The sequence below is a fragment of the Gavialis gangeticus genome, unplaced genomic scaffold (assembly GCF_001723915.1).
Source record: "Gavialis gangeticus isolate Ggan-Ray unplaced genomic scaffold, GavGan_comp1, whole genome shotgun sequence".
NCBI classification, from domain to species: domain Eukaryota; kingdom Metazoa; phylum Chordata; order Crocodylia; family Gavialidae; genus Gavialis; species Gavialis gangeticus.
Window position 1 is genome coordinate 188,697,986 of NW_017729022.1, and position 17,105 is coordinate 188,715,090.

Below are 17,105 nucleotides of genomic sequence, written 5' to 3' on the forward strand. Positions count from 1 at the left end.
TTGACCCCTGGATATAGGGGTCTAATTTTGCCCTTGCGCTGCAAACTTGCAGTGGAGGGAACGTGTTCCTGTTCCTGCACGTGCCTCTTGCAGCATCTCAAAGGGGTTTGAGCCACTGCAAGAGGCATGTGCAGGCCCCATGGTTGCAAAAAAGGGGTTTTAGTAGTTCTTTTTTAAGAAATAACTTTAGGAAGTACATTACAATGTACAACTCAGAACAATTTGTAATCAAGTTGTCAAGTTGCTTGTAACTGGTATAATAATAAATAATCTCACTTATGTATCTTTAAAAAAATGTAACTACATAGATTTTTCATTAAAAGGATTTTTTTGCTAAGAAATTGCTGTCCATGTGGAATATGCAGTTCGGTGAATGATTTTTGATTAGGTGACGCTCTTAAAATAGCAGCATCAGTAAATCAGTTGTTGCTATCTATGTAGGAGATTGCCAAATTGAGTTTACTGTAAATCTTTAAAATTTATCTGAACGTATACATTTTATTTTAGAATTGAGGTGACAGTAGATTTAAAATTGTATCAGTGACTTCGATTCCCAGGGTTGTGGGAGATGTTGAGATTCCTTTCTAAAACAGCTTGGAGATGTTGGTTGTTAATTTTCTGCTCAGAGGTTTGCCATGATACTGCCTGTTTCACAGCCCACCTTTCTCTTTGAGAATTATTACTTCCCATTAGTTAATTTTTTAGCTGGTCAGGGGACAGTGAAAGAGATTCCTGTCTGTTGGATATGAACATTTTGTCTCTGCAATACAGGCAGTCCTTGGACTTATGACACAATTGGCTCCTAAAAACCCCATCTTAAGTTGAAACATTGTAACTCAGAACCAACTTTCTTGTGAGGGACAATATTATAAACGGGGGATTGGTTCCTGAACCAAGGCCCGATACCCTATTTTCACTAAAAATACCCCAGAATTTTGTACTCAATCAATTATAGATGAGTAATATAGCTACATTAATGTATTTATATTGCAAATAGCAATCATATTGATTTGGGAGGACTTCTTGAAGGTGACTTTGCTGGACTTTTTGAAAGGCTCTTGGTTGGGCTTTTTGAAGCATTCTTGGCTGGAGTCTTCTCAGGAACCTTGACTGCAGGTTTTTCTGGAGTCTTTTCTGCTTTCTTAAAGAAAGTGCCCAAGGAAGTTTGGACAGATGTTCTCCAGGGAGATGAGCGGCACAGTGAACTTGTTCGCTGGCGTGGTGTTGCATTAGATCAAGTGTTGTAAAGTCAAAACTGACATCATAAAGTTGAAACAGAGTGTCAATTTATAAACGTTGCAAGTGCGAAACTTAACTCGAAATGTTGTAAGTCGAGTACTGGTTGTACAACGCTGCTGCCAGACAAGGGAGCAAGAACCAGGAATTACTTTTGTAGAGCTAACATTTAACATTTACCGGACTAAATTCTATGATTTTTTTTTTAATCAACATAGTTACAGTAAAAAAAATTTTTTTTTTAATTAAAAAAAAATCTGATTTGGAGACTTGAGAATTCGTGAGCAGCATATATCTGTTTCTGAAATGACTCAAAAAGAATTTGTACCCAGCATAAATTGCTTATAATGCTGGTAAACATTTTTGTATTTTATATTTTTATTATGCTTTTTATTCTAGGTTCTCTGTACGGTTACATTTGATTCATTAGAATCTAGTATGAAATCCGATGTCATCACAACAGCTATGAGGTAAGTCATCTTGCTTCTGTTGTTGTGTAGCATTTTTAATTAAAGAACCTGGGTGTTTAAACACATTTGATAAAAGTTCCTTGAACCTGCGTAAATATAGATTGAGTAATGGAACAAGCTGTTTATATGAGTTGTGGAATATTCTGCACTGGAGATTTTCAATGACCACTAGATAGACATCCATCTGCGAGGTTACAGGGACAGCAAAGCTTGCATGTGTGCAGTAGAGTTGAATTGGATAGCTATTGAAGTCTCTTTGAAACCTCTGATTCTATGGTGATCACTATTTTTCAAAGAGAAGTCTAAGAGTGAGCTCCTAAATAAATGGCCCACTTCCAGAAGTCTGTACAGTCACTTTTTCTTTACTGGTTTTGGTTATATTGGTTCATAGGTTACAAACAATAAATTGAAGAATATTTTAAGTAACTACCTACTCTTTTTTTTTTCTAAAAAGAGACCACCTGCTATAAGCAGAAGACTCCTGAATGAGTAAGACATAATATGCCCGACTCCTGCATCTTTTAAAATCTGGGGCAAAGGTTTTCATTTTTTCCAAATATTTATTGATAAAATAATGGCATATCTTCATTGTTTTTAATGAGACAATGATCGTGCTGCACAATTTTCTCATGGAATGTGTGTTAACCATAAGTCTGTGCAGTAAGGTGCTATTCTTTAGATTCAGTACAATGCAACACATGGAGCAACATGTTGTCTCATGTTAGCAGCTACCTTTCCAAGACCTTAGCATAATGCTGGTTTGACTCGTTCAGAAATTTATAAAATTGTTGGATGACTGATTATTCTTTAGTTGAAGCAGTCTTTCCAAATACACTAATTTGTTGGAAGAAAAATCTTCAATGAATGGAAAAGGTCCTCATTACTTCAGAGACTAACTGAATTTTTCCGGAACCAATACATGGCCTAGCAAGACACATCATCTTGATGATGATACCACTAATCTATACTGGTGACAACCAGTGTATTAAAGAAAAAATCTATTTAGGCTTTGGTGCAGTCATCTGATCCTACCCTATCTGGCACCACCTGTGTTTTGTCCTTGCAGCTATTCAACAGCTGACCGTGTTTCCTGGATGCTTAACCTCATTTTGCTCACCTTTATAAATTAATTTATCAGCTCATAATTTTCACATTGCTAGGCAGTAGCGAGGACTTGACTGTAGAAACACCTATGATAGGATAGATTACTCTAGTGCTCTTTTTCTAAAGCAATTGTGGCCAACCCCTTTGGCCCTGTGGGCTACATGAGGAGTGCCAGGTCAGTCTGTGGGCCCGATCCCCATGCATGGGACTGGCCCGTTCTTGGCACGCAGGGCCTGGAAATTTGGCAGCAGGGGTGTAGTGCCAAAGTTAATTGCCATAGCTCACCCATCACCAAATTTCTATACCTGTGGGGAGACTTATGGGTACAGTGGCCTGGCTCCATGGGCCTGGGGCTGAGCATCCACTTCTTTAAAGCATCCACTGCTGCTGTCAAAGGCAGGATGCTCAGCTAAATGGACCATTAGTCTGACCCAGTGTGGCACTCCTTATGTTCTGAACTTTAATTTAAAGGTAATTCAGTTATGAACTAGTTTTCCTACTAGCCTCAAATATAACACAGAAGCTAAATCTAAGCTTCTAAATAGCAATACCGTTTCAGTTTAAATGCTGTATTTCAGTTCAGATATGATAGAAGAAATATCAGTGCAATTAAATCAGTATGTCCCTTCATGTGCGTGCAGGTTTAGCTGCGTACGGATGCTTTATACTTGGTACAGCTTTTTCTATGGTACAGTAAAGCCAGTATGAGACATCTTTGATAAAAATGTTTTTTAACTAGGTGGGTTGTTTGTACTGCTTTACCTGTAGTTGAAAGGGCATTGGGGAGGGGAGGCCAGACACCTTAAATTCATGTAATACAGGGAAATAATATATAGAAAGCATTAAAGAAAATGAATATATATTTCAGCTGATTTGCTTGACATGCTACTTTGCTTCACTTTTACATTTGTAAACATTTATAGGAAGTGATAAAAAGTTAGGCTGCTCCTTTACCATACACTGTAAATGGAAGGTGTTCAGTTGCTCTTATTTGACACATTTTTTTTAAATTTCTAGTGGAATAAAAGATAAAAACTTTATGCTGCATTATGAGGTAAGAGTTTTATTTTGTTTCACACTTTGTTGCAGGTTCTGCAGTTTTGCTTTAAATACTGAAACTGATTGCTCTTAAATGATGCACTGTTTTATTTGAAGACTTAAAATTTTTCAGTGAATAAATTTTAATACATGAATGTGAATTCCAGCCCATAGTAAAACCTAGGTCTTTCTTTTAAAAAATTAGTTTTACTCTAAGAAAAAAATAGTAAGTTTTTTGTTTTTTTTTTAAATAAACTGTACCTAGTAAAGTGCTTTATATGCATTACAAGATTACTTGAGAAACCTTCTCTAGCTAATCAAATTAGGCCGTGTGCTAATCATAATGATTTTTAATTAGCTTCATGAATATGTCCAACTAATTTACTAACCAAATAGTAAATAAGAATTGCTCGTGTAAACACTTCTCGTTCTTTGGGCCATGCTCAAAATGTGTCACAAAGCCAATATATTTTCTAAATCTGTAGCAATATGAGTATGATTATGAGCATGGAAAAATATATGCTGGGAGCAGTCTCAAAAGGGGAAGTGCAGCTGGGGAGATCCTGCAGCAGTTGTTTCATCATGATAGGTGCGGGTAAGATGCTTCAAATTGAACTGTTTCAACCAGGCTGAACCATGATCATTTAGCTGGATTGCATATAGGCTTGTGTACAACTAACAAAGCATGACAGTTGCTATGCTATAGAATAGCAGCTTCCTTTCCCTTCTGGAGCCACTCCAAATGTACATTTGTCCATGCCCTGAGAAGGAAAGAGGCCTTGTACAATATTTTACAGATTTAATTAGAGTAAGCACTGTATCAAATTAACATCTGAAATTAAAACAGAAAGAAAGGGACCATGCAGAAAAGGAAGAGAAGTGGCAATTCAGATTAAGCAAAAGCAAACAGGAAAGAAGGATAACTAAAGGCACCACTGATTGTCCTAATTTTCTGTTGTGAGAATTGTATGTCACCAAGGTTACATGCATGCCAGAGATGGGAAGGGTTGTCACTGATTCACAAAAAAACAAAGATTGTCTGTTGAATTTTGTATGGTGATTTTGGTTACTGCAATTTGTAATGCACAATTGTTTAATGTATCTCATTAGCAACTCCTGCATAACAACAACAACAGAGTTGCATCAGAAAATCTGTGGCACTAGTGCAAGGGTGGGCAAAATATGGCCCACTGGCTGATTTTAGATATGGCACGCTGCTGCCCCTGCTGCTCTTGGCATGCGGCCTATGTTGCACTCCCCACCTCTCCCACCAGAGGGCCCTAGCCCCAGCCAGCAGGCACAGCTTCTGGGCAAGGCTGCTGCTGAAACCACCTAGGGAACTTCTGGATGCCCTGGCCTCCAGTGACTCCTGTCCCTGCTGCAGCGCTCCAGGCAGCAGGTAGGGAGGGGAAGCTGCAGCATTGAGGAGAGCAGGCTCTGCCTGTAGCTAGCTCACTTTGGTCTTGCTTGTGCATGGCTTGGCAGGGGAGCACATGAATGGGGGTGTGGGGGTGTGAAGGAGCTTGGCTGCCCACAAAGCCCCTCTAGGCAGGCACAGGACAGGCAGGTTGGGTAGGAGCAGCAGCAGGAGACAGTGTGAGCTTAGCTGCAGCCCCACCAGGCAGGCTCAGGACAGAGACCAAAAGAGCCAGTGATGCCATGCTCAACCCCTTCCCCTCCAAATCTCCTAGGGGCTTCACTTGCTGAGTGCCAGCAGCAGCTGTTTTCTCACCCCTTTGGAGCATGCTGCGAGCCAGGCAGGCAGCGCTCTTTCCCCTCCCATTCCACCCCCGCATATGGAGGGGCTGGGTCAACCACATTGCAAAGAGCAGGTGGAGGGGCAAGCCCCCGCAACATGAACACCCTACCCTACACACACGTGCACGCCCCACCCAACCACATACTCCCCCAATCCTACAAACCCCGTACACCCCCACAATTTACAAGCAAACCCTTCCCCTCCCAAAAGGAGTACTTCCTGGGCAAATGGAGAGACTTCCGATGGCAAAGGTAAGAGGTTAGGGGGATGGGACTTCTGGTCCCAAGATAGCGACCGGGGGAGGGGCACTTGTCAAGGAGCAGAGCTACCCTTGCGGCCCTCAACACCTCACCAAAACTTGTTAAGCAGCCCTCCAGCCAAAATAATTGCCCACCCATGCACTAGTGAAGTAAATCCATCACCACTGTTCACTGAAATCACAGAGCATACATTAGATGGGTGGTCTGTCCATCCATCCGTACTTTCTCCCCAAGAATGACAAATTATAAAATGAAATCTCTTTAGGTGGATCCAGGATTTGTTGATGATTTAGGAGATATTTTTTATCAAATAACCAATTCAAAGTTTTTTTTCTCGAGGTACAGTTGTGAATGTTCTTAGAGACTTTTGGTGCTTGTTTTGGGGCCAACAAGCAGTCAAAGGTATGGGGGCACCGCATGTTTCCTAACTTTCTTTATGAAAATTTCACTTTCTAGTTTCCTCCTTATGCAACTAATGACATTGGCAGAGTTACTGGTATGAACAGAAGAGAACTTGGACACGGTGAGTGAAACTTAGAGAAGTCTGACATTATTAAAAAAAAAAAAAAACTTCATTTTTTCCTGTTTTGTTTTTTTTTTTTTAATGAAGTATTTTTGTACCTTTTATGTATACAGGTGCTCTTGCAGAGAGAGCTTTGAAGCCAGTTATTCCCCAAGATTTCCCATTCACAATAAGAGTTACTTCAGAAGTCTTGGAATCAAATGGTATTAATATTTCACTTTTTAACTTAATGGCAAAGATTGGTGTCTTTCCTAAACTATGTTGAGTTTGAGAAACTGCCTTGCATTTTAGCTAAATGGCTTGTTTATCCTATCTAGTTCTTAAATTAAGTTCTGAAAATTAGGAACACTTGGATGTTTTTGAACCTCAGTCCTGGCTCCTAAAGCACTGCTTTAATTGATAGTAGTATGCTATTTGATGTACACGTATGGGTAATAAAATGGTATTACAGTAAAAGCTGTGTTAACCGGCACTTTATTAGCTGGAAAACTCATTAACCGACATCTGAACAACACAGCAAAAGTGAACCTGGAAGCACCACTTCCAGGGGGCTTCCTGTTTCACCATCACTAGCTGAGTTTTTCTTTGCCACTTTTTCAGCCCATGACCCAGGGCAAAGCAACCTGCACGAGGAAAAAGCAGCCTGCACAGGGCCTCCCTCCCTGTCCCCCAGCACACTGACGCCGGGGAATGTACCAGACAGTGCGCATTTGATTAACCGGCATCCCCCATTCCCAGGGGGCTTTTAACAGAGCTTTTACTGTTTAAGGTATTTTGTACGGTTGAGAAACAAGGTGAATTAGTCTATACTGAGGTCTGTGCTCACTGTGGCTAGATTATTACTGCAATTGACATTCTGCAGTTTGCAGCATAAGCGGACTTGCCTGCAGGTGTCTTTTGTCAGAATTTATCATTTTAAACCCTATGGCCATGTCTACATACGCAGGCACACGCGGTTTGTGGTGGCACAAACCTCATGTGTTTCACATTTAGCAGTGTTGTGCAGAGTTTATTTGCAGTGTGGGTGCAAAATTGCTATGGTCGGAACGGAAGAGTGGGAGCTTGGAGAAGCTGGGCATGGGAAGTTTGCCCACAGCAGGACAGTGTCTCCCACAACAAAGCACATGTATAGGGGCATGAGCTGCAGCACACAGCAGCACAGATTTGTGTCACTGCTATTTGTGTCGCTGCAAGCATACAACCCTCCTCGTCTGGACGTGGCCTATGTGTTGGTAAATGTAAACTCTTGCATAACTGGGAAACGCCATCTCTTATCTGCCCAGGGGTGCTAATTCTTGAACTGTTACTGAAGAATTTCAATAGAGTAGTTTTGCTTTACTTGTATTCAATGACTATTTTATAATCTCTTCTCTGACTAGGATCCTCTTCAATGGCTTCTGTATGTGGTGGAAGTTTGGCCTTAATGGATGCAGGTATATTACATTCATGGAGAAGGCAGATGTGTTTGTACATTAAAGAGCTGTTAGATGTGAAGGTGACAAGATTGTTTACATGTTTTCATTTACCACTGTTAGGAGTTCCAATATCCAGTGCTGTGGCAGGTGTTGCAATAGGTCTCATTTCCAAAACTAATCTTTCGAATAATAGAGAAATTGAGGATTATCGTTTGCTGACAGACATCCTGGTGAGTGCTTGTAGCAGATTTACCTTGTGTCACATAAAGTTTCTAAAAGCTTTGACGGTGTTGTTTTATCCAGAATAATTTTGACAACATGAAATACTTGCATGCAACAACAATGCGTGCCACATTTTGTTCTTTTTTGATCTCGTTATCCACAGCTAATGACTCAGCTTTCAGTTATGTGTCTCCTTTCCTTTAAGATCAGTTAATTTCTCCATTTCTCATTTGTTCTAACCTTTATGTACAACTTGAACTTCTTGTCTTTGCCATCATCTGACTGATGAGTAATGATCTTAAAATGATTTGCTTGCTTTTTCTTCTGCCTAGATAGTTAGATATTCAGGATCAATTTTGTATGGGAGTGCTACCTGTTGCTGAAGTGATATAAAATTCAACCATGGCTGTTTGAAAACTATCCTATAGAAAAGGATTTAGAATGTAAGGTGGAAGAACCTTGACTTCATAGTTTCTAGGGTCAAAAGGGACCTGAACAGATCATCAAGTCCAACCCCCTGCCCTGGGCAGGAACGAGAGCTGGGATCATAATACCCCATGGTGTGGTTAAACTGTGCTGAAGAAAGCCAGTGGTATCCTGAGAAGTGACTTTGATGCTGGGAAACAAAGTTGCATGGCATATTGGTATCTCATGTTTAACTAGCCAATTGCCCGTTATTGACAGATTTAAAATAACAAAGGGGTGTTTACATGGCTGGTGCTACCCTGCACGGGCCTCCCCCTTCCCCCGGGCCAGCCATGTAAATACTCCCTGTGCTGCTGCCTCCTCCAGCCACTGGTGTGGGGGCTCCTTCCCCCCACCCACCTCAGCCTCCTCCCCTGAGCAACAGGGCTTCCCCCTGCTTCCCCACCCCCCTCTCCACTCCCCTTTGTCCCCACCGCCTCCCCCTCCCTGCCAACTGTTGGGTGCATGTACACCTACTTCTGCCTCCTCTCTGCCCAGGCCCACACAGCCAATTGCTGCCTGCCTTCTCGGCAGCACATGCACAGTTGACCAGAAGTGTTATGGACAGACACACAAATAGACAGACTTAACCCTTTATTATATTAGAATGATGCCTTTTACTGGAATATTAAAGGTGGCTTTGATTTGGTGGGGGGTTCTTGAACCATTTGTTTCTGTATACTTTTATAGGGAATTGAAGATTACTATGGCGATATGGATTTCAAAATGGCTGGTACTAATAAAGGAATAACTGCTTTGCAGGTATCATAGTTTATTAAATCCTTTTAAAATGTACAAAACATCACTTGCCTCTTGCATTGTTCTCACTTTAACTTTTTTCATGTTAGGCTGATGTAAAACTACCTGGGATACCAGTAAAAATTGTAATGGAAGCCATCCAACAGGCCACAGGTAAATCCATATTTGTATTCAATGTTTGTGTTCAAAGGGTAATTCTTCATTATTTCCTATCTAAAACTAATCTTCCTAGATTTAAAGTAATTGTAAGACTGGAGAAATGTTTGATGAAACATTTGCAAGGTGCATTTAAGATTGCGAGGTCAAAAAAGTACAGTTCTTTTCCTAATCTAAAAAGATTTGTAATATGAACATAATTTTTCCTCTTCTCTCAAAACTGAAAAATGACTTCGGACTGGAAAAACAATCTGTCTATGAGCATAGGAGCAATGGTAAACGAAGAAAAGAAAAGAAAAATGTAATTTTAAACAAGAGTTACTAAATCTATCTAGGACAGTGAGTGCCAGGGTGCAAATAAAGAAAAATCTTCTGTGGAGCAACTTTGATGTTATAGACTTATGAAAATTTTATTTGGGTGTCTCAGTTATGTTTTCATGCTTACTCCAAAAAGCAATATATGGCAAAGAAGGCAAAACCTTTTAAAGGTTATGCTTACATCTTACATGCATAGATTATGGTTTAAGATTTTGATTCTATAAAAACATGCTTGCAAGTTGTAGAAAAAGCAAGTAGTACAGTGCTTTTGGCATTTGGTTTTAGAATTTGATTCTAATATATGGTTGATTCTATTAAGTGAGATTCTAATAACTGGCAGATATGGTATTCCAATTTTGGCTTATTTGTGACTTAATCATTATATCAAATCAAGTGTAAGAAGCTATAGGATATATCAACAAGGATAGAGACACTAATTGTAGGAAAAAACCACCCAGAAAGCCCTGGTCTCCACATAATACCAAAGTATTTGCTAAAGCATCTAGAAGAAAATACTAATTTTTAAGGAGAAAATAGGAACAGAATGAAAACTGACACTATTCTGGAAAAATGGAAATCAGCCTAAAGAAATATCAAAACTTAACTGATTATTGTGTAAACATTAAAGAAAACAATTACAAAATATGCATAGGTTCTGTATAAGTGAAGGGAAAATATATTAAAAATGGAGCAATAAATGCTGCAGAATACAAAAAGGAACCTTTCTGCATTAGTAATAAGAATGCCTTATTTTGGAAGAAAACAATTTTCAAGAAAACTTTTAAGTTACATACAGGAATTCTATAGTGATTTTCTAAAGTTACAGTCAAAAGGAGTTGTTGATTGTTAATAACAAAATTGCTTTGAACAGCCAGGGGTATGACGACTTCTTTTTGGAGAAGAAAAGGTTTATCAGTTGTCTATTGTATGGAAAAATAATGCTTTCAGTGGAGAAAAAAAATCTTCTCAGGCTTACATTGGAATCAAATAAGATTTTTATTTTGTGGTTAGTTCTCGAATTTGAACAAAATGAGGTAACCAAAGTCAAGGTTAATGTTTATTAGTATTTGTATAGAAAGGTCCTCTGGAACAATTGTTTTTTTTTTTAAATAAGCTTTCTGAAAGAATCGTTTTATAAAAGTTTAAAAACTTTCTCTTTCTTGCCAGTTACAAATAGAATCATAGAAAATTAGGGTTGGAAGGGACCTTAGGGGAGGTCATCTAGTCCAACCTCCTGCTCAAAGCAGGACCACCCCCAACTAGATCATCCCAGCCAAGTCTTTGTCTAACTAGGTCTTAAAAACCTCTAAGGATGGGGACTGTACAGCCTCTTGGGGTAACCTGTTCCCATGTTTTACTACCCTCCTAATGAGAGGGGTTTTTTTCCTAATATCTAACCTAAATTTCCCTTACTGCAACTTGAGACCATTGCTCCTTGTTCTGTTACCTGCCACCAGTGAGAACAGCTGAATTCCATCTGCTTTGAAACTACCCTTCAGGTAGTTGAAGGCTGCTATTAAATCCCCCTTCCACTGCCTTAGTCTTCTCTTTTCCAGACTAAATAAGCCCAGTTCCTTCAGCCTCTCCTGAAAAGTCATGTGCCCCAGCCCCGTAACCATTTTCATTGCCCGCCACTGATCTCTCTCCAGTTTGTCCACATCCTTTCTGTAGTGGGGCATGCAAAACTGAACACAGTACTCCAGATGTGGCCTCATCAGTGCTGAATTGAGGGGAATAATCACTTTCCTCAATCTTCTGGCAACCCTTCTACTAATGCAGCCCAGTATGCTGTTAGCTTTCTTTGCAACAAACAGTGTTGCCTCATATTCAGCTTACTGTCCACTGTAACCCCCAGGTCCTTTTCTGCAGATCTGCTGGTCAGCCAGTCGGTCCCCAGCCTCTAGCAGTCCTTGGGGCACTTCTTTTATTGAACCTCATGGAACTTCTTTGGTCCAATCCTCCGATTTGTCAAGGTCTCTCTGAGTCCTAGCCCTACCTTCCAGCACATCTACTGCTCACTCCAGCTTGGTGTCATGGTGCACTTCATCCCATCTTCCAGGTCACTGATGAAAATATTGAACAAAACCAGCCTGAGGACTGATCCCTGTGCCACTCCACTTGATACCGGCTGCCAATTAGAATTAAGCCATCGATTACTACCCCTTAAGCCCAGTGATCCAGCCAGTTTTCTATCCACTTTGCAGTCCATTCACCCAACCGATACTTCCTCAGCTCGCTTGTAAGAATGCAGTGGGAGACTATATCAAAAGCCTTGCTAAAGGCAAGGTCTGTATCACGTCCACTGCTTTCCCTGCATCCACAGAGTCACTCATCTCATCATAGAAGGCAGTCAGGCTGGTAAATCCATGCTAACTGTTCCAAACACCTTTTCCTCCAAGCACTTAGAAATGGATTCCTTGAGGACCTACTCCATGATGTTTTCCAGTAACTGTGGTTAAGCTGATCAGTTTGTAGCTCCCCGAATTCACCTCCTTCCCTTTCTTTAATATAGGCAGTATATTTGTCCTTTTCCAATCGTCCAGGACCCCTCCCAGTTGCCACAAGTTTTAAAGGTGGTGCCAAGTGGCTTTGCGATCACATTGGCCAACTCCCTCAGCACCCTTGGGTGCATCCCATCCAGCCCCATGGACTTGTACACATCCAGCTTTTCTAAATAGTCCCTAACCTGTTCTTTTGCCACTACTGGCTGTTTAGCTCCTCACTAAACTTTGCTGCAGGTGCAGTAGTCTGGGAGCTGACCTTGCCTGTGGAGACTGAGGTGAAACAGGCATTGAGTATTTCAGCTCTTTTTCTGCATCCTGTCAATAGGTTGCCTCCCCCATTCAGTAAGAGGACCCACACTTTCCCTGATCTTCCTGTTGTAGCTGACATACTTGTAGAAACCCTTCTTGCTGCTGCCCCTTGCTAGCAGCAACTCCAGTTGGGCTTTGGCCTTTCTGATTTCATCCTGCCTGCCCCAGGAATGCTCTTATACTCCTCCCTAGTTGTTTGTCCAAGTTTCTACTTCTTAAAGCTTCCTTTTTGTAATTTAGCATACTAAATTGTTTCTTGCTAAGCCAAGCTGATCTTCTGCCATACTTGCTAGTTTTCCTGTGCATTGGGATGGTTTGTTGCTGCACCCTCAGTAAGATTTCTTTAAAGTACAGCCAGATCTCCTGAACTCCTCTCCCCATCAGACTGGCTTCCCCGGGGATCCTGCCCATGAGTTTCCTGAGTGAGTTGAAGTCTGCTTTTCTGATGTCCAGGGTCTGTACTCTGCTGCTGTTCTTCCTTCCTTTCCTTGGGATCTTGAACTCAATTATTTTGTGTTCATTGCTGCTCAAGTTGCCATCCACTACTACATTCCCCACCAATTCTTAACTTGTTTGTGAGCAGCAGATTAAGAAGAAAGTGCCCCCTAGTTGGTCTCTCCAACACTTGCACCAGGAAGTTGTCCCCAGCACTCTCAAAAAAATTTCCCAGATTGCCTGTGCATTGCTGTATCGCTCTCCCAGTAGATGTCAGGCTGATTTGAAGTCCCCATGACCACCAGAGCCTCCTATCAGGAAATAAGCTCTGTATAAATTATTTCAGCTACTGAATTAATATTGCAGCACCCAAAACAAAAAATTATTTCTGAATGAAATAGGACTGTGCTTTTCCCCCCCCCCCATGTCCTCATTCAGTTAAAATTGTACTGAGAGCTAAGCATTTTTATTATAGTTTCTCTGATTAGAGTAGCTTTGGCTACTCCAGAGATGTAGTAGACAACAATATTCAGCCAGTTGGGATGAGATCCAAGAACGGGTATTTGGCTATCATCTGAGTAATCCCATGCTTCATGCTTGCATCCAATGGAATCCTGGCAAAGGAAAAGGAAAGGGTGACTACTGCTGCCTCTGCCCATCACATAGCCCAGAAGAGGCCAACCCACAGTATGCAGCCGCATATGGCACAGGCAGTTTCACTGTATGGCATGTGGCAGATTGGAGAGGGACCAGGTAACGTAGCAACAGATAGGACAAGGAACAAAGCAGCAAATAAAGGAGGGAGCACAGGGCATGGAACAGAAAGCAGAGCAACAGATTAGGCAGAGGAAGGGAATCCAAGTGGCTTTGGAGAGAGTGTGGGCTATACATTGTGGCGTGCCTACTGAAAAGGTTGCACCCCCGTGACATAACATATCCTTCAATCCCCTTGCCCATCATAAAGCCAACATCACTACTTTTGTTTTGGACTTGAGCAGTGGGTTGGACTAAAATGAAGTGATGCATCAGCAAAGCTAAAATGGGATTCTACAATTCCATCTATCCCTCTGCCCTCTCTCCTCCTTCTTCCCCAATATTATCTCTTATTCAGCCCTAAAGCATAATAGCAAAATGGATAAAGTGTCTTGTTCTACAGATCCAAAGGTTTGAAATTCACTCTGGACTTATGTGGAAGGCTGTTCCAAGCTGTAAATAGCACTGTGTTCACTTAGGGGGGTGGGAGTCAGATGGCTAGAAATGATAGTATGTTTATATTTATTTATATTTACATATAAAATAGTGTTTAGGTTGGTTAAATCTGAGTTGCACTGGAAGATTAAGATGCTTTTTTTATGAGGAAGTTTTATAGAAATGCAGTAATCTATTATAGATATAGAAAAAAAACTTGTCATGCAAACTTGTGAAGGTGTGGGGGCTTTGGGTCTGTATGTGGGGTTTGGAGCCCAGGCAGGGGGGTCCTTGCATGCCGTGGCAGGATGCGGGGTACTGTGGGTCAGCAGTGAGGTGCAGTGGGGTGGGTGGGGCTGTGGCTTTGGAGTGAGGGGCAGGGCACAGGCATATCACCGCCCTGCCCCCTGCAATCATATAACCCCCTGACACACACACTCACGCTCACACACACTCTCGCTCTCTCTCTCTCTCTCTCTCTCTCTCTCTCTTCCTTCGTGAAACTGGAAATATGGTAACCCTACAGGAATGCAACCTGGCAGCGTATAGAGCAGCGCCCAGTAGGTGAGTCTATGCAGAGGAAGGGGCAGGGGGTGGAGCGAGGGAGTGAGGCAGGGGCTGGGGTGAATGGGGTTCCTGGGCTGGGTAGGGGATGGAGCCGCAGGATGCTTTTCCAGGGGCACTGGGGAGGTGTGGCTCCCTGTTGCTGCGCACACCCCAAGGGGAGACGTGGGGGGCATATGTCCCCCCAGATGTGTTAATGGGGCAGAGGTGGGTTGCTGGCTGGGGCTCTGTGCCCTGCTGCCTTTGCCCTAGGTGCCATGGGCTGGCCATGCTGCATGTCCCTTACCCACCCAGCAGTGGAAGGCACAATATGGCGTTGAGCAGCTCCCTGATCTAAGGCAGCAGGGTGCAGAGACCCAGCCCGTAGCGGGCAGCCCACCTCTTCCCCTTGCATAAATCTGTGGGACACATGCCCCCATGCCTCCCCCCAAGTGTGCGCAGTGGCAGGGAGCCGCAACCCCCATGCCCCTAGATGGGCCTCCCATGGTTCTATCCCATGACCTACCCTGGCCCTGGGGTCCCATTCACCCCAGCCCCTGCCCCAATTACTCCTTCACTATGGGGGCCTCGATCTGTCCCCCTGCCCCTCCACAGACTTACCTGCTGGGTGCTGCTCTACAAGCCACTGGGCAGCATTCCTAGCTTTGTGTGTGCCTGTACCTGTGCCCTCCACACCAGATGCAGCAGCCCAGAGCCCGTACCCAGGCTGCCCTGCAGCCCTCTGCACTGTCACTGCTGCCCCACTGGCCAACCCGGAAACATCAGTGATGACAGCAGAGGGGAGCCTGGCCATGCACTCCAAAACCACATGCGCAATTAACTCGTTAAAAAAATTACCGCAAGGACCAGTTAACATATTAACCATGCACGTTTATAGTGATTCATTGACAGCCCTACAGTAAACAAGTTTATATCCAGTTTAAATCTAGGACTATTTTTTCCCACACAGTTGCAAAGAGAGAAATCTTGAAAATTATGAACGAAACAATTGCAAAACCCAGACCAACAAGAAAACAAAATGGACCAGTTGTAGGTAATATTGCACGTAACCAGACATATTTGCTATCTTTTAAAATGATATTTTGAAATCTGCTCTGTTTAATCATTTCTTCTAATGATTTTCAGGTATGTATGTGTTTTTGCTGGGTGTGTCTTTCTTCCAGAGGTTCTGAAACTTTTAAATGTTAAGTATTATAGGTATGCCCTAGGGTAGGAATATGCTGTCTCATTCAACTCATTCTTTTTAAAGCTCCCACCAAATCAGCATAAGTTAGAGCATTTGGCAGTGAATATAGGGAAGGAGACAAACAGGCTAGAGTAACAGAAGAACAGATTTCTCTGGAGAAGTTAGCTGCTTTCAAGTTGTCAGGGACAGATGGTATGTACCTTAGGGTGTTGAAAGTAATTTTGGAACCATTAGCTCCAATGAAGATACTCTTTTGAGTACTTGTGGAGGTCAGGTGAGGTCCCAGATGGCTGTAAAAGGACAAATATATAGTGCTCATCTTTAAGAAAAAGGAGGAAGAGGGTCTGGGAAGGTACAGACCAGTTAACGTGACCTTGATACGTAGAAAGATCATGGAAAAGGTCCTCAGGGAACTAATTGTAAAGCATGTAGAAGAGAACAAGGCGACCAAGAACAGTCCGGATGGATTTGCCAAAAGCAAATTATGTCTGTCCAACCTGTTTTCCTTCTACAATAAGGTGGCAGGCTGAGGGATGGGGGGGCAGAGGATTGGATGCAATATACCTGACTTTACCAAGGTTTTTGACGTAGTCTTTCTCAGCATTATTAAAAGCTAAGGAAATACAGACTAGTTTGAAGGTCCTGTAAGGTTGGTATATAACTGTTTAAATCATGGTACTCAACAAGTAATCATCCATGATTCACTGTCTAATTGGGAGGAGGTATCAAATGGCGTTCCCCTGGTGTTGGTCCCGGGTCCAGTATTGTTTCATGTTTTCATTAATGATTTGGACATTGGGATTGAGTGTATGCTAAGGAAATTTGTGGACAATGCCATGTTGGGCAGCAAGGCTTAGGAGGAAAGGCTGAAAGAACTAGGGTTGTTTAGTCTGGAGAAGAGAAGGCTATGGGGGGATTTGGTAAGAGTCTCTATAATCACCCTTCAGGTATTTGAAGAGGATGGAGATGGGTTTTTCTCTGTGGCTGTAGGGAACAAGACTAGGAGCAATGACCTCAAACTTGCAGCAGCTGTAATTTATGTTGGAGATTAAGACAAATCTTCTGGCTATGAGGGTGGTCAAGCATTGTAACTGGCAGCCTAGACACATTTTGAAATCTCCATCCTTGGAGCAGGTTAAACAGACATGTGACCAGGGTGGTTTAATTGGAGATGTTCCTGCCTTGAGCAGGGGG

General features: G+C 42.2%; 1 protein-coding gene across 2 annotated transcripts in view; it reads left to right on the forward strand.

Annotated features, from left to right (window-relative positions):
- The window catches only part of PNPT1 (polyribonucleotide nucleotidyltransferase 1), a 58,716-nt gene that overhangs the window by 29,421 nt on the left and 12,190 nt on the right, over nucleotides 1-17,105 (forward strand). For both annotated transcript variants that reach the window (XM_019516668.1, XM_019516667.1), the window contains exons 14-22: nucleotides 1,636-1,706; nucleotides 3,828-3,864; nucleotides 6,324-6,390; nucleotides 6,504-6,593; nucleotides 7,770-7,823; nucleotides 7,926-8,035; nucleotides 9,183-9,254; nucleotides 9,341-9,404; nucleotides 15,675-15,758. In XM_019516668.1, the coding sequence (XP_019372213.1) occupies nucleotides 1,636-1,706; nucleotides 3,828-3,864; nucleotides 6,324-6,390; nucleotides 6,504-6,593; nucleotides 7,770-7,823; nucleotides 7,926-8,035; nucleotides 9,183-9,254; nucleotides 9,341-9,404; nucleotides 15,675-15,758 (649 nt within the window). The remainder of the gene's footprint in view (nucleotides 1-1,635; nucleotides 1,707-3,827; nucleotides 3,865-6,323; nucleotides 6,391-6,503; nucleotides 6,594-7,769; nucleotides 7,824-7,925; nucleotides 8,036-9,182; nucleotides 9,255-9,340; nucleotides 9,405-15,674; nucleotides 15,759-17,105) is intronic.